Source organism: Chinchilla lanigera, unplaced genomic scaffold (genome assembly GCF_000276665.1).
Source record: "Chinchilla lanigera isolate Chin_1 unplaced genomic scaffold, ChiLan1.0 scaffold00035, whole genome shotgun sequence".
Classification (NCBI taxonomy): Eukaryota; Metazoa; Chordata; class Mammalia; order Rodentia; family Chinchillidae; genus Chinchilla; species Chinchilla lanigera.
Window position 1 is genome coordinate 11,986,504 of NW_004955436.1, and position 21,546 is coordinate 12,008,049.

The 21,546-nt window shown below is 41.3% G+C and overlaps 1 protein-coding gene across 1 annotated transcript in view; it reads left to right on the forward strand.

Annotated features, from left to right (window-relative positions):
* The window catches only part of Akap7 (A kinase (PRKA) anchor protein 7), a gene marked incomplete in the record, with an annotated part of 118,829 nt that extends 102,664 nt beyond the window's left edge, over window positions 1-16,165 (forward strand). Inside the window, 1 exon segment of the mRNA XM_013516678.1 lies at window positions 15,406-16,165. Within this exon segment, the coding sequence (XP_013372132.1) occupies window positions 15,406-15,599 (194 nt within the window).
* Between the last annotated feature and the right edge of the window lie 5,381 nt (window positions 16,166-21,546).

Genomic DNA, 21,546 nt, shown 5'->3' on the forward strand with positions numbered 1-21,546 from the left:
CGGCAGCTCCTTGGGGGCATCAGGGTGTGAGAGGACGGGCATCCTGAGGGGCAGAGGGGAGTGGGTGATTTGCCCACTCAGGAAGATGGTCAAGGGCTTTGGGGCAGACGTGGCCCGCAGATGGAGCCCAGCGCAGCAGTGGAGCAGCCGTCTGACCCGGGAGGATCCTGATGTGCTCTTTGGACTCTTGATGCTGAGAGTAGCTGTGCTTCCTCTTTCACTCCGAGTCCTGGGAAGTTGGGAACCCAGTTCATTGCTGTTAGGATCTGCCCCTCTATAATCCGCATTTCCCTCTGTTCTGTACATGCTGCTGTAATCTGTGGTATCAGTTGGTCCTGATTTTCACTTTGTCAATTACTGTGTACCTTTTGCTGTATTTTCTGCTATTCATTATATCACATCTTTTGAGGCTTTGACATAAAAAATGAGTGAATGCCTAGAAGAAGCCCTGTGTTTCGAGTGTGTTATGATTGTGAGGAAGCCGAGAGCAAAGCTGAGAGAGTAAGCGATGCGGCGTTCTCCACAAGGGCATCGCACGCATTCTGAAGTAGGTGTTTCTTCGAAAGTTGCGTATAAACTGAGCTTGATGTGATTGTTTTTTTCAACACCACACGTTTCAGTTTGGTGCATCTAGAAACCTAAAACCATCTGTGCATCACACTACTTCAGGTGCAGCCTGTTCTTATGTCAGCTAGAAGCCTTTTACGCAGGATTCATTAGCAGTAGCTCTTCCCTTTACCTGTGATGGGACATCATTTAGTTGCAAAGGTATACAAATATAAGTTGCATAGAGCAATGCATAAAATTCAGGCTTGCAGTTACTCTAACATTGTTTCAAGAAATAGTCCTCAGTTATAAACTAAGCACTGTGCTAGGTGTTTTGTATTACTCTTTCATAAAAGTCCTGTAGTTAAAAAAAAAAAAAAAAACTACTGTTTTCTCTGGTTGAAGATAAAGGAAGTGGCCCATAGTCGCACTGAACATTTTTCACAGCTAGGGAGTCGGGGAGTTAGGAATCCAGCCCAGGGATTCTAGCTTTGTAACTATAGAGGAAGCAGTATAGATATTTTCTGGTTAGAATTCTTATTTTACAGTGAAATATTATAGAAGATATCATAGATAGATATTACTGTCAGGTATGGAAAACATCATGGAATCATGACTCAAGTGTGATGTTTTGGATCCACATAGATCTAAATTTAAGTCCAAATTTGTTAGTTTTAGTTGCACAGACTTGGGCAAATCTGGATTTTTTCATTCTTGCCTTTCTTATATATAGAATGGTGGTATTAATTGTAAACTTTTTGCTTAATTGTGCGAGAAAAAGAAACAAGACACCTAACAGATGCTTGGTACAAGATAGGATGATGATGATGATAAGAGGATCAATCAGACAGTTACCATGCATAATAAAATGTTTTGTGTTGGAAAATAGGAGTATGCAGAGTTTTGTTTCAATGTGCAGGATGACAGGAAGAGCTGATGATCAAGGATCATGATTCCTTAGCCTCCAGACCTCTGAGTAGCAGGAGCGGGTGAGGCTCTGGTCTGTTCCTCAGGAATGAACAGAGATGTTATAGGGGGACGCATCCAAGAGTATCTCTGGTCTTTTTCTGGTATCTTTCTCATACCCTGCTTTCCCAGAGAAATCAAGCTTGCTTTTGGAGTAGAGGAAGCCAGTCTGTTTTTTGTGCACCCTGGCACCACACTTGTTAATGTTTTCCTAACCTCTGAAACTCCTTTGACCGGCACAGTTCTTCCCTACTTACAGAACAAGGACTCAAGGAACAAATAGCAACTGGTTGACCAAATTAGTGTACAGGGCACACTACCAGGGGATTGTGGAACAAGTTTAAATACTTGCTTAGGTTCTTCAGTAAAGTTTCACATATTTAGAATCCTTTAGGAACAATTGCTATCTCCCCCAAAGAACTTTAAAGGTACTTCATGTTTGTGTATAGCATCCACTAAATTTTCAGAGAAAAGAAAAATATATTATAAATTCCTTTCTATAATCATTACTCCTAAAACTAAAGCAGTAAGTTTATGGGTTCACAAGGCTTTAGGTTTTTAAGTTTGCTGTTTCTTTATTCATTTCTTTATGTGCCCAGAAAAGATGGTGTTGGGTGATTTCCTTGTCTTGGGTTCATTTTACTGAGTAATCATCTAATCTTGAAGTTCTCCTTAGCATCACACATTCTCTATTGGATTCATTATTATTGTCTTTTTTTTTTATAATTCCCAGTTGGATTTGTTCACAGATTGATCATAAAAAATTTATTGACCAAATTTTTTGTTTATCTAGATTGTCATAGTCACACTTTAAAAATTGGGGTTTAGTAGTTATCAAAAATGAAACAAAAACCAGTGGCAGTTTAACTTATTTTCGGTGTTTGCTGCTGAATAATTATATTAAAAATTTGCAAAGTGAAATACATTTTATACACTTATCCAGAAAGAGTTTAAGAGCGCTAAGTTTAAAGAAATTTTTAAGGTGTTATTCAGAAATTGTTTAAATATATTTTCATCTTATTGATTGTTTGGTGCTGGGATTGAGCTCAGGTCTTTGCACTGAGCTGCATCTCTAGTTCTGAGACAGTGTCTTGCTAGTCACCAACCTGCTCAGGCTGGGCTCAGACTTGCACTCTGCTTGCCTGAGTGTCTCAGTGGTCTGGAATAACATGCTCCATTCTGTGATTTTTAAAATATTTATAGTCATGCTTATGTTTCAGTCACTCTTTTTAAACTTAATGACTACTTATTTGCATCAAACCTAAAACAAAATTAAGAAAATTCGTGGTCAGTGGCTCATCTGAGGTGTCACCTATTTAAACAATAGGTATATGCATTGACCCATACTTACATTTGTAAACCTTAGCATTGTTCTAATAGTTGAGTTTTCATTAATACTATATCTCATAAATTGAAATAAGCCATTTCTTGAAAATAAGCCTCAATATTTATGTATATCTCAGAATATGGAAGTGTAATTTGACTAATAATAGATGTTGAAAAAATAAATGATGTACACATTTGTGTGTAGGTCTTCCGGGAGCCTCTGTCTCTCCCTCTGCATACATTTCCAGCCTCATCACTCTCCTCCTCTCACCTCAGCTATCACTTTCTACTAGAACAGGTTTTGCCATTACTCAAACAGGCCAAGCTGCTGCCACTTCCCTGTCATGCCATTATTGCCCTGGCCCACCTGAGAAATACCTACTCATTTTACAAGCTCTGACTCAACCATCACTTCTTACATGACACAGTTTTAGACTTATTCCTGGGTAGACTCAACCAGTCTTTACTTGTGTACCCACTCTATGTTGTACATCTTTACTTCAGAGCATCATGATATTTTTTACTATTCCGCTAAGTGAATTACAGGTTTCCTGAAGGCAGGGTCATGTTGGACTCATTTCTGGTTTCACAGCACAATGTGTGTCACAAGTAGAGGATGCTCAAGGGATGTCTGTGGAAGGAAAAACGGAAGAAATTATGTAGTATTAACCAGTAGTCATTATTTTGTATTGAAATTTTGGGAGTGAAATCTTCTAAATGTTTCCATTTTGCAATCAATCAATCAAGCAATCAATCAATCATTAAATTATCTGGTTTTTCATTTGTATCTTCTTTTTCCCACGGTAAGAATGAGTATTGTTCTGGGATTGAGTGTCCTGGTTTACTGATTTCTAGTGAGAGGACAACTTATTCCCATAACCACTGCTGTATGATTTTATAATTTATGTAACCTCTGGGGTCTCATTTTTCTTCATTGTAAGAAGGGAAACATAAAATTTATTTTATTTCATGAGGTATATCATGTATACTGTTTCCAAAAGCACTTTGAAAAGTGTAAAGTGTGATCAAATGAATGGAAGAATCTATTCCTGTTATTACTGTTAGTAACCAAGCATTGTGGGAATTCAGTCCTTGGTTCCTCTGGATCTGAATGTGTCCCTATTGCTTAAAAAGGGGTAAAGTGACATTTGCCATTGATGATTTATTTCACTTAGATTGGTGGCAATATTGATTTTGCTGACCTACCTTGGTGCACATAGCTTTTAGAACAGGAAAGGAGCTTTTATTTCTGCTTGAATCAACTAGGCTAGAGAATCAGCCTAGAAAGAAAAGGGTGTTATCACGAGCAGGTGTGTTGGCCACATAAGTGAAAATGAATTCCAGCTAGTCATGCTATTCTCTTAAAATAGATGACAATAATTACATGCACACAGTAATTTCAAGATGCTACGCGGTGCTTCATTTTTCAGCCTCCTTGTTTTTCTGCCAGTGAAAAACATGATTATCTGAAAATTTATGCTTGTGACATGTTTGAAATTGCGTTTCTTCTTTGTCATGAAAAAATTTTTTAGTGATTGCTGTGCTTCTGTTGATACTGCTGTGGACCAGAACTTGTGTTTGGAATGTCAGCCTCTCTTCTCACGACTCAGAATTGCATCTGAATCCATTCTGCATGGTGTGACCCAGAGTGGCCTAGAGCAACAAGTCAGAGCTGTTGAAAAGTCCGCATGTTCCAACCTGAGCAAATACAGAAACTAAAATTCAGGGAGGGAAGCACTATGGTTTCTATATAATAGAGCGCAGTTGATGCTGTGGAACATCAGGTGGGAGACTACACATAATACCAGGCAAAACAGTGAGCAGAGCAAACCACGGTGAGCACAGTGTCCCTCTGAGCTAGATTTCAACAACAGAGTGATAGTGCTCAGTTGTCAATCATCGTGCTGGATGACAATTTAGTTTATAGTTTGAGCAGACTGGAGCAGATGATATGTCTGATACAGTGAGGGAGAAACGTCAAAAAACTGATCTGTGTCTCATTCGTGCTCAGAAACCACCCGTCTATTTTATGGAAATATTTTGATACTGAGCAACAGAAAAATCTGATTCAGAAGGAAAGCAACTGAGAGGCTGAGGCCTGCAGCTGGGAGAGATTACAGATACTGCAGTTGAGATGTGTCTTAAAACAGGAGAGCAGAGATTCATCCTTACAACCAGGCATGTGCTAATTACCGAGGGTGACAAGGTGCAGTTCCACACAGAAGTTTGCTTGCGTGTTCTTTATAGGTTACCGAGTCTGCACTATTCTGTTATAGCAGCACAGCACAGGCTAAGGTAATACACATCTAGAAATGTTATAGGCTTTTTTCTTTTTTCTTTTGGTTTTTTAATTTTTTTCTGGTTCTGGGAATCGAACTCACGACATTGCACTTGCCAGGCAGGCGCTGTGCCGTTGAGCTACATCCCCAGCCCCTAGAAATGTTATAGGCTCTTGATGAGTTGACTTTCTTATATACAGTCTCTCCTAAATAATGTTCTTTTTTCTGTAATCTACTTTGATACTGATTCTCTAGCTTTCTTTTGATTAGTAGTGGCATTATCTGTTTGCACCCTTTTCCTTTCCTTTAACCTCTCCATATCTTTGTTTGAAGTGGAATTTTTTATGTTTGAAGGTAGACACCATAGTTGAGTGTTTTAATTTAAATAAACAATCTGACTTTTAGTTGTGAGTGTATACCATTTTATGTTTTATATGATTATCAGTGTGGGTGAGTTTAAATCCCCTACTTTGCTAGTTGCTTTCTATTTGTCCTATTCTGTGTTCCTCTTCCCTTACTGCCTGTGTGTGGGCATGTGTGTGTGTGTGCATGCATGTGTGTGTGTGTGCATGCAAGGACATGTGTGTGTGTGTCTGTGTGTCTGTGTGTTGCTCTGGGGATCAAGCTCAGGGCCTTGCTGTAGCAGAGAGCAGTACAGCAAGGCCCTACTCCTTATTTTGTATTAAGTTGTATAATTCTAGCTTATCTCCATACTTGGCTTATTTGCTATTCCTCTTTTTAATTTTTACTGTAGTGGTTGCTATAGAGTTTTCAAATACACATCTTCTGTCTTCAAGTAATATTATGCTACTTTGTGTTTAACATAGGAACTTGTTTCCCTTCCCAGTCTTTGGGGTATTGTTACCATGTATTTTATTTCTACATATTTTTATAAACCCTATTTAAAACAGTTCTCCTTTAAAGAAAATAAGAATGAGAAAAAGGTCAGGTGTGGCAGCACATACTTGTAATCCTTCCTGAAGGATCACCTCAGGTTCAAGGCCATCCTGTGCTATGTAGTGAAATACTGTCTCAAAGAAAGAAAGAAGGAGAGAGAGAGAAAGAGGGAGGGAAGAGGAGGAGGGAGGGAGACAAGGAAGGAAGGGAGGGAGGAAGGAAGGAAGGGAAGGAGGAAGGTCTTTTATTTTTACCTACTTATGCACAGTTCTTAGTTATGGTCTTGTCTTTGACTACACCTAAGTTTCCCTCTGGTGTAATTTTCATTCTCCATAAGAATTTTCCTTTAACATTTCTTCTAGTGCTGGCCAGCTGGTGTGAATTTACTCAGCCCTTGTGTATCTGAAAAAGTCTCACCATCATTTCTGAAATATAATATTTTAGAGGGCTTAAAAATTTTATGTTACCTGTTGTTTTTCTTATAATGTATCAAAATGTTGTATTTTTATCTTGCATTGCTTCTCATGAGTGTGTCTCTGGTCATTCTTTTCCTTGGTATAAAATGCATTCTTTTTCCTTTGGCTTATTTTTTCCTTGGTGTGGCTTGTTTTTTCACCCTCCTTGTACCTGGAACTCCCCAAGCTTCTTGATTTGAAGGTTTATGGTTTTAATTAAATTTTAAGCATTTTTAGCCATTGTTTCCTCTTATTTTCCTCCACTCTTCCCTCCACATCGTCCCCTAATTTAATTGGCTTCAGGTTCACTGTTCACATTTCTTAACTGAGTTCCCCTTACTTTCCTACGGCATTTATCGTGTTTTAGGCCCTTGATATTTGTCTTTGACCTGTGCCGAGGGTGCTTCTGTTTTGACCTGTCTCTAGTCTTTCATCCGTATCCCATGTATCTATCATAGTAAAGTTTCTAGCATATGCTATGCTTTTAAAATACTCCAGTAACTGCCTGATATCCATAGAATGAATACCAGGACCCCTTCTCTGTACCTGCAGGCAGGCTACCTCTTAGCTGTAGTCAGCCTTCATTAGTGTGATAAAGTACTTAACGTGGAGAGCTTGAAGGATGAACGGATGGAAGGTGTTCTCTGACTCACAGCTTCAGAGGGTTCAATCATGGTTACATGGCTGGGTTGCTTTGGGCCTCTGGCAGCACAGTACCTCTTAGCAGAATCATATGGTAGTGGTTGTTGCGGAAACAAAGAAAGAAAGGAAGGGCAGAGTCTGAATAGCCCCCTGAGGGCACGCTCCCAGGGCCCTAACTTCTCTGCCTTAGGCTGCACTTTTTAAGGGTTCCACTACCTCCCAGTAGTGCCAGGAGCTGGAGACAGCATTTAACGCATGGCCTTCGGGGGCACTGACATTTAAGAAGCCCTCATTCCACCCTCACCCACCCTTGGCTCTGAACTCCTGATGCCAATACTGTGGAAGTTCTTCCAGTTTTCCAAATACGTTGTGCTTTTTCATGACCTATGTACATTTGCTTACCATTTTATGTCTGTAAGTCTCTCCCCTCCCCATCACTCCTGTCCCCGTGCCTAGAAACTCTTCTCCACTGAGCCCAGACTTACCTTCTCAGCCCTTCCTAGCTCTCCTGGACTGGGAACACATGTTAGTATCGCACTTACCATTGTTTTCACAGTCATCAGTCTTGGTTATCCTTCTGGATTCACTTTTGTGTGGTCAGAGTGTGTATTTAATTCCTTTTTAAATAATTAGTTGAAACATTTAAGTGCTTAATAAAGCATCTTTAAATGAATGATTGGTATTTAGTAGATATTGGGTGTATTATCTTAAAATAGCTCACATCTAAAATATACTGATTAAATACTACATTCTGAGAGACTGTTAGGTTGTAGCCTCAGTTTAGATATTTTTGATATATTGTCTTTAAGCCTTAAAACTTCAATGCAGAGTATATTGTTATTCTCATGATGATCCACCTCACTTTTGGTAAGGTTGTAGATGAGCTGTGCATTTAAAAAATGCCAGTGTTGGGGCCGGGGATATAGTTGAGCAGCACAAGTGCCTGCCTGGCAAGCACGGGGTCCTGAGTTCGATTCTCAGTACCAGAAAAAAAAAATGGCAGTGTTAATAAGCTTTTTCCCCTCCTACACGTACTAGGCATTTTGTCACCTTACTTTCAGTATTTTCCAAGCTGTCCCGTGTGAACTGACAGCGTACAGTGCTAAGTACATAGGGTACAGTGGGGGTTGTAATATGGGCTCAGAACTGACATTACGGATGGATAAAGAGCACTGTCTCTAGGGCTCTGATCAGTGGTAACGGGAAAATGGAAGGCAGGGAGTTCCCAGGGAGGCACCGCAGCTACGTCTTGTCTGGTCTCTGATGTGCCCACATGAGCCGCAGTCAGGAGGGTGCAAAGCACAGGAGTCCTCCTGAGCTTGTGCTTCAGGACTTCCTACAGGCCTGCGTGGATAGCACTGGCTTCAGCCAGGGCTTGTGGCCTGGTGGAAGGAAGTGAAGACTTGGGGGCAGCCAGAACCAGCTGTGTTAACAGTGGCCCGAGGGCTCTTGGTCTTTCGTCATTGTGACAGCTTTGGCCCTGGTTGCTTGGAAGACACCCAGCCCACTCAGACTGCAGGTCACACGCAGCTGGGACCCACTGCTCTTTTGTCTCCCTCAAGGCTGCTGTTGTTATGCAGGGTAGCTGCTTCCCACCTCCCACTCTCAATTTAAAAATGCTTGGGTCGAGGGCTGCCCAGTGTGCTGGTCCCGGACGCCTGGGTGCCGTTCTTTTGTACATATAATAGCATCACTTTTTCTGTTTGTTCCTTGTCCCTGAATCCAGGATGAAACCTGCCAAAGCATACACAGTTTTTTCCCTTTTGAAATTTGTGTTCTAAAGTAAATTTTTAATTTAATTTACTGTTTTAATTCTGAGAGTCTCTGGTGTTTGTTGGGGGTCAGTTTGGGCACTAGGCAGTAGGAGCAGATCTTCATTTTCAGAACTGTTTTCTAGGGCAGAGCTAAGAGTCAGCAGCGAAGAGTCCAGGCGTAGTATCAGTGTAACGTGCGCTCCAGGAGGATTCCTGGCCGCTCCATTGTCACAGGGCAGCTGGAGATGGTGTGCAAAGCTGTGTGCGCCATGCGAGATTTTTGATAGCCACAGATCTGCATGTAGTGCTTTTATCAGGAAGATGAAAGAAGAGATAAGCTTGGTTATAAAAGGAAAGGAGGGTCTAGCCATGTTTCTAGAATGGGAAATGTGAAATCGTGTAAGTGATGGAAGACACCGAGGACGCCTTCCTTCAGACACCAAGTGAGGTTTTGTTTTGTTTTTCATTTTAATATATTTTACATCTTAATAAATCATTCTCTTAATGGTCGCAGACATAGAAAACTGGGAGCATTTGAAATACCACAGTAATGCTAGTTTTCCTGATTGGACTGCAGTCTTCAATAATTGTACAGAGATATTCGTATGAAACTGCTATTAAAACACAAAGACTATTCATGCATCCATCATTTTGAGGATTGTTGGTGACCTGGGCATATTTCCTCCAAATCACCGCCTCTGTGAGTCATAAAGGCCAACTCCCTCACACTCACCTCTGTGACTGCAACTTTGGTAATAACTCCCAAAGGTGTGTGGGGTAAGGACGCGAGATCCTTTTGCCTTCAAGCACTGGCGGGTGAAGGGGGCTTCCAGGAGTTCAGGAGGGGTTGGTTGTGTAGGTTTCCTGAAGCGTCACTGGCCCCCTCAGCTTTCTTGTTCAGGTGGTTTTCTCCTAAGCCAGCTGTAACACAGCAGACTTTAGCAGCCTCCTTTCCCACGCCTTCTTTTTTTCTTTTCTGTTTGAATAACTTTATTACTTCCGTTTTTCCCTGGGCACAGATTTTGGGCAGGACTTCTGTTTCCCCGTTTTCTCTTCTCTTTTTTGTTTAACTGTCTTGGAAAGCCTTTCACTGGGGTCTGTCCTCTGCTTGGCAGGCAGAGGGGGACAGCGCCCGTGGCTGTCCTTTTGTTTGCTGTTTCTCTCTTCATTCATCTTCATCATCTTCTTCATTTGTATTTTCCCAGCGTGGTGTCTCTGATACAGAGCTTGGCCTCCAGGCTAGTCAGTTTTTAAATTTTTGCCTTTTTGAATGTTCCTGAACCTCTCTGCGGTCCTTCATCTCGTGGTAATCCAAGTGATACCTGTAGTGGTTTTGGTGTGATTTGGGATATTAGTTTGTGACATGGTGACAGCTGTGGAGCCCCTCGGTGCAGCCTTGGGTGTAGAGAAGCTCTGTTTTCCCATGAGGTTTTTGGCAGTTGGGGTCATACAAGTGATGGCTCTTAATGTTTTAATATTCTAAGCTTCTCGTTTTAATGTGGTTGTACTCTGTGTCTCAGTCTTACGTCATATTGTAATCAAGATTTCCTTTGTTGCCTTTTTCAAACAAATTACTGTGATTTGTTCTTGTCAGGGCAAATAAGCACCTAGCTGTTGACGTGGCTGTGTCACCAGCTGGTGTGGGTCCTCGATTTGGCGGTAATGGATATTAAATCTGAAATAACAGTATGAATTTAATGGGAAAAGGTTTAATGAAAAAGTAGGAGAAGGTGAAAAGGAGCACAGCTCTGACCAAGACCCAGCCATCCCCTAACGAAGGAAAGTAAGAGAAGATGCAGGAAGCAGGCAGGGCCGCTGGGCTGCGAGGGGGATCAGAGTGGCCCATTCACAAAGAAGGGAGACTGATGTTGTGGGCTGGGCTCTGGCTGGCCGTTACCAGCCAGGGTTTGGTAGCCCTGGCAGAGTCCTTATGACTTGAGGGTCGGACCCCTGAGGTGGCGGTCTCTGCTGGGGACAGGCTCAGGCCTGTGAGGCTCTGCTAGAATCCAAGGTGAACGTAGCCTTGGGCACTGGAGATTTCTGGGTGTAGCTGAATGTCCCTGTAAATCCCTTACCTTGGTGTCCTCAGTCTTACAGGGTAGGGTAGGTAAAGTTAGGGCTCATAAACCTTGCCTGCCAGCTTTTAGGCAAATGCTCCCTAAATGACTGATACGCCTATGTGCAGAACTAAGAAAGGATTTGACCCAGAATTTTACAAAACAAAGGTCAGGCTTTGCTCTGCTTCTGGTTAGCTTTTGGGCATCTGTAGAGCCCAGTGAAGAGTCACAGTTTTTAGAAAAAAAAAAAAAAAAAAATTGCTTTTAAGCCCTTGACTGCCTCTGAAGAAAACATAATTCATACATTTAAGGAGTAGCAGGTTAGGGACCCAGGAGTTTGTCCTCTGTTACACAGGGAGGGACGAACTTCTGGAGCCTTCATGTGACCCAGTTAACCTCAGCTCATACCCAAGAACAACTGGGCCAAATTAATACTGGCCGTAAGTTATCCTAGTAAGCATGAAATATGCTTGCTACCACAAAGCACTTTCTTTTATGACCACCAAATTTTTATCTTTGCACTGAATTGATATCAAAGCTCTCAGGTAATGTAAACAAAGTGAAATCATAGGTGCAAAGCATGAGTTAAGGTGCCAACAGCTCTCCCATACAGCTGATCATTTGGACTTTCTTCTTTCCTTTCTCTCTCTTCTTTTTCTCTTTTCCTTTCTTCTGTTGCTCTTTTCTTTTCTTTCTTTCTTTCTTTTCTTTCTTTCTTGCTTGCTTGCTTGCTTGCTTGCCTGCTTGCTTGCCTGCCTGCCTGCCTGCCTGCCTGCCTGCCTGCCTTCTTTCTGAGACAGGGTTGCACTATGCAGTTCAGGCTGGCCTTGAACTCATGGCAGTCCTCCTGCCTCAGCCTCCCAAGTGCTGGGGTTACAGGCATTGTAAGCACCACAACACCCAGCTTGAAATTTTTTACTTGAAGTTTGTTGGAAAGTTTCTTATGTTTCTTCCTTTTGGGACAATTTTGTACTTAGTTTAAAAGATTTTTATACTTTTTTTTGTATTTTTAGTATTCACATGAGAAATTGATCAAGTATATTTTGGAGAGATTTCTAAAATAATTGTGTTGAAGACAAAGGTTAGTCTGTTGTTTTAAATAGGTGTGACATTCAGGAAAGGCAGGTAGACCAAGGAAGAATATTTTTTATCAAGAGTTCGATACTCATTGGGAATGTTTTTTTATATGTCCTTTTGTTAGAATGTCAACAGAAGCCATTGGCTGAGTGCTATTGGTAAATAGGCGTTGGGTAAAATTAATGTAGTCATTTGTCTTGGAGATTCTGTGAAGAACAGATGCCCCCATTTAAGTAGTAGGAGGAAGAAAAATGCAGCATAATTTTAATGTGAAGCTGCTTCTTTTTAATGAAGTTGAATTAAGTCTGCTAAAACTGGGAACACAAAAACAGGTTTCTCTGGCATGGAGATACACCCTCGTTCTCACAGGGCTCTGTGATAAGCTTTCCCTGGCGTTTCTTCCCTGGACTCACATTAACAAACTCAGGATGGTTTGCAGAAATCCTAAGGGGAGATTGGAGCCCAGGACGGAGCTGGAAGATTCATCCACAAATGTGTTTATGTTTTGATCAGTGGGCCAGATAATTAGTTATTGCAGTTATTTGTCCCATGGATCTGAAACTTTGTCATACTGACCAGGTTCATCAAAGTAGATGTACATGGTACATACGGATATTTCAATTATTTTGGAATTCTCTTTTCTTGTTTTAAGCTTAATATAAAATTTAAATTTCTGGCTGTGGTGTGCTATTTTTATAGGATGCTAAAAACATTTAAAAATGTTGCTACTGTTTTCAAAGAGTTCAGTCAACAATTCGCTTGATTAACAAATATTTCTTGAGCTCTTTTTGTGACTAATACGTTGTCGGTCTGCTGGCAGAAAGGAAGATCAGTGAGGAGCCTGAGGCACAGTTTCTGCATTCCAGACTACCAGACTTCCAGAACAGACACCAAATCGCTAGTTGTTGAATGATACAGTGCAACCAGTACATTAATATAGTACTCATCGTTTGTAAATGAGTTTAGAGAAGAAAGCCTGCGGATTGTTGTTCTGCTCCCTGTTGTATCTCTGTAGGCTGGAAGACTTGCAGGCATGTAGTGGATTCTTGGCACACTTTTGTAGAATGAATGGCCCAATGACCACGTAGTGCGCATTCAGTTAGAGTAATGGGAATCTGAGGAAGGAGCTTCACCTTTGGTTGGGCCAGTCAGGAAAGGCTTCCTGGAGCAAGTGGGATTTTAACTGGTGAGAGAAAGGAAGAGCCATCAAGAAATAGGAAATGATGTGGAATCTTCTAAAGACGTGTTAGAAGTTATAGATGTAGCACTTGTGGGCTTGTAAGGAAAATTTTGAAAAGTCACCCTTGTTTCTCTGTTGAGTGGAGAGTGAAAGGGATATTTTAGGAAACTTAATCTAGGCAATTTGTGTCAGAAGCACTGAAAAAGGGGACATCAGAAGCACAGATTGATGAAGCTTAGTAATGAAAAGAGCTGATGAAGGAAAGGACTGTGTCCAAGATGGTGGTGATCCTGAGTTTCATTGACTGGATAATAGTGAAAGCACGAACAAAAATAAGGCAATCAGAAGGGAAAGTAGCATTTTGGGGAAGATTTTTATATTTCAAATCTCTTCATGTTTAAAGTAACGGGCAGTTCAGTGTGGACTGGTAGAAATCACAGAAACGCATAATGCTGCACTGGAGAGAGATCTTGGACATTAATTAGACTCAAATACAGCCTTGTTATTTTGCCAATGAGAAAGGTGACTAGGTTTTAGAGCCCCCAACAACACAGACCAGAATGGCAAATACAGAGCCATTTACAGTGTTTTAAAAGATCTTTGAATAGTGGTTCTTCGTTTGCAGTGCTTTTCTTCCCTTTTAAATTTGAAGAACCCCTTATACAAATAGTTGCAGCTATCATCTATGTCATATAAACACTAAATTTTAGATTGAGGTGAAGACCTTTAAATAATGGACAGTGTACTCATTTATTCATCTGAATGAAAACAATCCGAACTTGCCCTCCTAGTAATACTAGTAATACTAGTAATACTAGTAATGATTTTTTGGTCTGCCTTTTCGTAATGCCTTTGCGTGTTTATGGTTAGTAGGTTCTGTGTGGTTAGCAGTGAGTTGAAGTTTACTCTCAGGTCTGAACGCTGCAGATGTGCTTAGACTCCTGGTCATGGGTCTTGGGTGGCCCTCCGTTGTCAGCCTCTCTCCGTGGGTCATAACCTGATCTTTCTTCTGCCTGGGTTGCCACTAAGAAGGATGGGATGGGTATAAGCGGAATGGGTCTCAGTTGTCCATCACAGACAAGTGATAGAGCTCTGAAGGAAGCGAGGAGCCAGGTCTCGCCTTTGGCATATCTGCTTTTGTTCTTCAAATCCTGTTACATGTGAGGATAGAAAATAGTGTCCACCTTCCAGCTCAGCCCCCTTGTGCCTGCCTGCTCCACCCGACTTGCAGGTGCCGTACTGGCTTTGCCTTCCAGAGCCCATGGGTGATCTGTTAAAGATCACCATGCTGTTCTGATGTGAATGTGTGTGAATTTAATGACTTCTTTGCCTCTAGTCATCTGCCTTTCTGGGCCTACAATTCAAAGGAGGGAGGCGGGATGCTGAGTGGACGTGGGGAAGAGCCCCTTACTTCCTTTCCCTGGGAGAAGGGAAGTGTGGAGGGAGTGGCTGGGAATGAGGAGCGTGAACATGGGTGGGAGCCTGCTCTTCCGTAGTGATAGGAAATGGGGGACTCAGTACTTCAACCCGGCCCACTGCTAGCAGGGGAGCAAAGTGACCATAAAATAGTAACATCAGGTCATTTACTGTCACAATCCTGACTCTTCCTTGAAGAATTTCCTGTTCCTGCATGGCAGTGATAGCACTGAAAGGAAAAGTGTTGGTTTTCCAATTTATTTTAACCTAGTTGCTGGCGGTAGAAGCTTTAACTTTGTAACTGTCTTCAAGGCAGTGCTGGTAGTTTTAACACTAGCCCGTCTGTAGGCCAAGCATTTGACAATTTAGTGATGGCAGCTAAATCTTGCGTGCCTCGGTTGTGGCACTGCAGAGGGAGAAGCAGACCTAGGCTCCTTGGCATGTTCACAGGGCTGAGGCTCTAGGTGGTGGGCACATGCGCTTCCGTAGTAACAATTAGCCTTGGTTGAGAGAAGAACAAAGCTTCCATGTAGAAATGGGAAAGTCCTGGTATTGCTAGCTCGAGTATTCCTTTCAGACCGGGACTAATGAACTCCAGGTCAGCCTGAAGTCTTCAGGAATAGGCAGGCTCCTGCGTCTACAAACGCCGTATGAAAAGTTGCCCCCTGTTCTTGGAGTTAACGATCTAATATGCCAGACTGAAGGACACTTGCTCTTTTAAGCTGACTGAACCAGCTGGCCCCTGCATGGCTGAGTTGCTGTGGGGATACCAGCTCAGTGACCTCTCTTCTCCTCTGTTGTGGAATGTAGGTGACAAGAATGGAGGGGAGCCGGATGACGCTGAGCTAGTAAGACTGAGTAAGAGGCTGGTGGAGAATGCGGTGCTCAAGGCTGTGCAGCAGTACCTGGAAGAAACCCAGAACAAAAAGCAGCCAGGGGAGGGCAGCTCTGTGACAGCCGAAGAGGCCGATCGCATCGGCAATGACAGTGATAACAGGAAATGAGACCGGAAGTGGGGTCCAGCCGCTCTGTGCAGTGCATCCCGCCCTCCCTCTGCTAAGCCTGGACGCTGACTTGCCGTGTGCTCTTTAAATGTCTCTTGTCTTGCCCAAGGAGACGGCCTAACACTCACGATCGATGTGTTTGCGCTTCTGAAACACAACAGAAGTGAAGCAGAATGCTTGGGACTAGCAGAGGAAATCAGTTTATGGAAGAAGAATGGGCCCTGTTTCCCTTGCCTTCAACCATGAACAGGGAGGGGACTCAGGTTCCGCCTGCCTCCTGGAACCAGCGGCTGGGAGAGGCCTGGCCCTGAGCGCAACACTGCCGCTTCTATTACATGGGGCATTCGACTACTTTACCTGAGGCCAAACTCACACACAGCTATCAAGTGCAAAGTTCAGTTCATCACTGTCAAAATTATCGTGGTCCTTAATATTTCGTGTTTGACCTCCGCCTGCTGTCACTATGCACTGATCTTCATTTCCAGTAATTTATGTTCTATGTAAATGATATATTTTTGGCAAAATGCAATCTTTTCTATAAAATGTGGGCAACATTTTAAAGGTTTTTTTTTAAACCTCATTTTGATAAGTCAGTGTGCCATGTTTAATGTTTTTCATTGACATTTGTACTTTAAATGTATTATATAATTTTTTCCCCTTAGGCAAGAAACCTATTGGAACCCAAGACTTAATTAATGAAGTTTTGGAACAAGAAAGGATGGGTCTGAAGTCCAAAGTGAAACAGATAAAGGAACTTCTATTAATGCCTGAGACTCAGGCCAAAATTAGGAGGGAGCTTTTTGAAGGAAGACTCATTAATGACAGTAACCCAGCAAATGGTGTTGATTTCAGCGCAACTTTGACATAAACCTTTCCTTGCTGTTACGGTAGCATAGTTTATAAAATTTCTTCAGCTTGTTACATAGCTTGTTGGTAAACACCAAAGTGTTCTGACAGTTTATATATAACAGCAAACCAATATGGGGTGAGAAATGAGCAATTTCTTGCCAAAGAAAACTGATTTTGTCCTATTATTTTCTGAGCTGATCTTGTGTTTTAGGACATTTGTTTCTGAAATAATGAGTCATTACATAGAAATGACTTTTTAATGAGCTGTTGTGAGATGTTCATCAGGTTCTTGCAGATAAGAAAACAGCGTGAAAAACCATATGCAGACAAAATCAAACAAAACCAACAACAGTATTTCAAGTGTCACTTGCCTCCTGTGGACAAGATTGTTTCTAAATCAAAAGAAACGTCGTCCAGGTGTGTCTACATGTAGTGTTACTTTTAATGAGAATTTGAATGTTTTTGAACATTAGTACTTGAATGAACATTTATAAATGTAATAATTGCAATCACTGGTTAAGAGTGTTTTATAATAGCCATGTGTATTACTTTTCACTAATCAAAAATGTAGTTTGCCTTGTCATTTCTTATTGGATAAATGTTTAGGATTTTCATTTTCTACTTTTCTGAAGCTAACCCCTAGGTCTTACTGTATCCCTTGTACTTTGAATTTGTTTGCACTGATTCGTTTTTAAAGAGCATTCTTGAAAAATTTCTCCCCATGTGGTGATTATTAATAACAGCTTTTTCTATAGTCACTGTAAAACTGCTGCTACTAATAGATCAGGACGGAGGGGGAAATGACTGGAGATCAAGTATGTAATCATTCAAATATAAAATCCAGTTTGCTCATGGATTTTAGCTATTTTTTCACGAGTAAATTATACTACATTTATTTATAAATGAGTTTATGCATTTTCATGCCTCTTAATAAATGTTTTGTTTTCCCTTGTTGCCTTTTCTCTTTTTTTCCTCACTCTTGGAGGTTGTGGGGTCACATTGATAACCGGAAGTCATGAATGGAAGCTCTGACAGTGTCAGGGTTTCTTCACTTTTATGTTCCTATTTTCATGCCTTAGAGCAAAACAAGTCACAGTTCCCGTTGTTAAGTACCTGCTAAGGCCCAGGCTGTGTGCCAGGCAATTTGGGCACGTGGTTCAATTTCTCCCCTTGAGTGATCCTGTTAGGAAGTAATTAGTACTTTTACAAATTCAGAAACTGGAACTCTCTATGGTTAAATGGCCCATGGTCATAAAGCTAATAAAAAGATAGGGCTAAATTTAAACTCAAACGTGCTCTTCTTCAAAGCTGGTACTTTCCCCAGTGCGACACTTCCTGTCTCCACCAGGTACATCCTATTTCACAAATGGAGGGCGTGTAACAAAGGCAGATCCACTTTCTTTTGATTAAACTCGTTTCCTTTCAGCCCTGAATTTCTATGACCAGAGATAAGAATGGTGGCCAGTATGATAGAAATGGACCGCAAAAGCCAGACGTTCAATTTAAGGATTAAGGATTCCAGTCCTTATCAGTGGCATCTCCATTTAAGCAGGTTTACAAAAACAGTTGAAGGGATAAAATAAATTTCTTCATTTTTCACTTTTAAATCTTATAAGACATTAAATCTAAGTGTGGGATCTGAAATTTTCAAAATGACTTCATTCCTACTCATCAAAGTGACAGTATAATTGCTCTTTGGTTGCTCGCCCAGACCGTGTTGTTCTCAATTGGTACAAACATGGTGTCACCTATAACAATTTTATCTGACATGGTGACTGCCCTGTTCTGGGCCAGTCATGGCTTCTAGACCTGGGTCCACCACCAAACTGTGATTTTGAGCAAACCACCTCAGGTCTGTGCTTGGAAAGAGTTTGACCAGGTCGTTTCAAGGACCCTAAAGCGAGGCTCTTCAGGGCTCTGCCACAATGCCGGTCACTCTCCCACCATGTCACCTGGCAGGCACAGTGAGAGGCCTCCTCATCTGGGTCCCTCTGTCCCATCTGTCCACAGTGGAGGCTTAGACTACTGGAAGACTCCACATCTGGTCGGTTTCACTTGTATTGATTGCCTGCCGTAGGCAGTGGCAGTTCAGTGGCACATACATTTATAACCAGATTCCAACATTTTGGGGATCAACCACTAAAAAATAGTTATATGTGAATAAAGGATATCAAAAGGTAGTATTTTCAACAGCAGGACAAGATTATCACCTCTGAACTTGGTTCCTGTTATGGCTTGTGTCTAGATGTCCCCCCAAAACCTTGTGATCATAGGTAAGGCTTTTTCAGAGGTGGCTAAATCTGGAGTGTGTAACACAGGAATTGGTTCTTGGTGCAGTGCTAGGCTCAAGAGCACTAGGATTAAGGGTGTGAGTGCTATGTGCCCTAAGCAGTGGGGATAAGATGTAAGGGATAGAAAGAGCTGTGGTCATCCCTGACCTCATTTGACAGGTCGTGTAACAAAATGCAGGCACACTAAAACATTCTATACAATTACTTGCATGCTGTGTGTTTAAGATGTAGAAGAAACAAATGAATTTCATTTCTGAACACGGATCTTCTACTCAAGAGCTCTCAAATAGCCCCAAATCTGAAAACATCTGGAATCTGAAACACTTCTCATCCCAAGCATTACAGATGAGGAATACTAATACCGTTTACCTCAAGGACCTGCAGCCCATGCTGAGAATAAGACTGACACAAACTAAGATTATATAACTGGGACTGTCTTAGTAACTTTTCTCATTGCTGAAAGAAGAACCCAACACCCAAAGTTAAAGGAGGAAAGATTTCTTTAGCTCACAGTTGGGAGAAGTTTCAATCCATAATCAGCTGGCTCCAAGGCAGGGTGCCAAGGCAGATAGGCATTGTAGGGAAACAGTTAATGGCGGGCAAAATGTAGCAAAGCAGTACCAATTTTGATATCCTTTAATCACATATAACTTTTTTTAGTTAAAAAATAATATATAGGATCTTGGTTAAAAATATATATATGATCTATAATATATGATCTTGGTTTGTGTCGGTCCTGTTCCCAGCACAGGTAGGTTGTAAGTCCTTGAGATAAACGGTATTAGTACTCCTCATGTGTGATGCTTGGGATTAGAAGTGTTTCAGATTCCAGATGTTTTCAGATTTGGGGCTGTTTGAGTAGAAGATCCATGTTCAGACATGAAATTCAGTTGTTTCCTCTACATTGTAAACACACAGCGTGCAGGTAATTGCATAGAATGTTTTAGTGTGCCTGTATTTTTTACAGACCCTGTCAAATGAGGTCAAGTGTAAATTTTCTGTTGGTGGTGTCAAATCGAAAGTTTTGGATTTTGGAGAATTTCAGATTTTGGATTTTTGGATTTGAGATACGCAGTATTAGATTTATATCTAGAACATACTTAAAGATTCAAATTATTCACGGCAGAACCCTAAGTGCGTAACCTCCCGAGCATCCCATGTTCTCATAAGATGGCAACGAAAGCAGCTTGACTTCATTTCAAGGCTGTGGCCACTGCAGTGTATCTGTACACTCAAACGCAGGTGCTGAAGCCGGCTGCCATGCTATGTAACAAATTACGAATTTCTTCATTACACAATCAAAGACAGTGAACCTATGGTTTCTCCAAGTAAACTGATGAATAGATAACCAATGGTCATCTACTGTTTTCAACACTTTTGGATACCTCCTATAATAATTTTATCATTAAACAAATTATGAATGTATTCCCAGGAATATAGAATTCATCTAAAAACATAAAAAGCACAGCCTACTAAAAGAAAAAACTACTCTTCAAGTCCCAACATGAGTATTATAGTAACACACACGCTAAGAAGACAAACCCCCAGATTACTTAATTCACAGCAAGAAGGATTAGAGCAATTCACTTGCAGTCAGTGACTTTAAAATTGATTCTTTTCTGGCTCACAGTACTGGGGATAAGAAGACTCATTTATAAGGTCATTTGAGAGCTTGCAAAGACAGGTGCTGTTAGCATCTACAGTATGATATTCTCAGAGCCCCTCATTTGTACCCATTAACTGTAACTGATCAATTCAGGAGATGCAGGGTGATTTCAAAATGAAAACTGCAATATTTATTCCTCTACATATGCCGTCATTAATTACTTATTGAAAAACCATTAAATCCTGTTAAAATAGAACAGCAAAGATAGGAGCAATAAAACAGAGAATTGATTCCAGTAAACTTGTTACTTTCTCTTCAGTGATTCAAATTATTTCTGAAAAGCTATCATGTGACATTGCCCTATATTTTACATGTTAAAATAAAAGTGACACCGTCCTCAGAAAAGTGACACGGTCCTGCTTGCAGAACAGCCGACTTAAGCAGCTGTATGGTATATGCAACTCTTGTTCTTTCCTAACCATTTTGCAAATTGGTACAGCACTGCAAATTATTCTCTGTAGTTCCTGCAAAAACCACCAGGTCTTTGGACCAAAGGGCACTGTAGTTTCTTCATTGATTTTTTTTTCCAAACCACATATATTGTATGTTACCCATAATTTCACACAACCTTTTGAACACACTCATGTAGGACAATATATATAAAGTTGTGGGTGGTGAGAGGAGCACAGAAAGGAGAGTTTTTACAGCTGGACAGACGTGACAGTGCAGAGGAAAGAAAAGTGATACGTAGGCACCAGCCCAAAGAGGAGCTGATACCGTAGTTGTGGTAGAAAAAAATAGCATGAATATGCAACAGTGGGATGAGACAAAGTATTTTCTTCTAAGATTCTGGGAGACAAATTTGGAAGCTGGTTTTGACAAGTTCGTGTGGAAAGTATTTTTAAGACCCAGGGCTTTTGAGAGCTTAGTGCACATTTGTCTCACTCCTTGACTGCCCGCATCTTTTGAACACCTTTCCTGTGTTTACTCGGCTTCCTACCTTGAGAGCCTGGCTGCTCCAGGCAGAGGCCTGACATTCACCCCTTCTACATCCGCTGAGCTTCAGATGTGGGACCTGGGCTCTACCAAAAAGGAGGGAAACCTGCATGACCCTCCTGCTCAGTCCATTCTGCTGAGGGCGGTGGAGAGAGACTCAGCTCTAAGAAGCAGTAGTGGCGCATTCAAAAGAAGAAAAAGAACT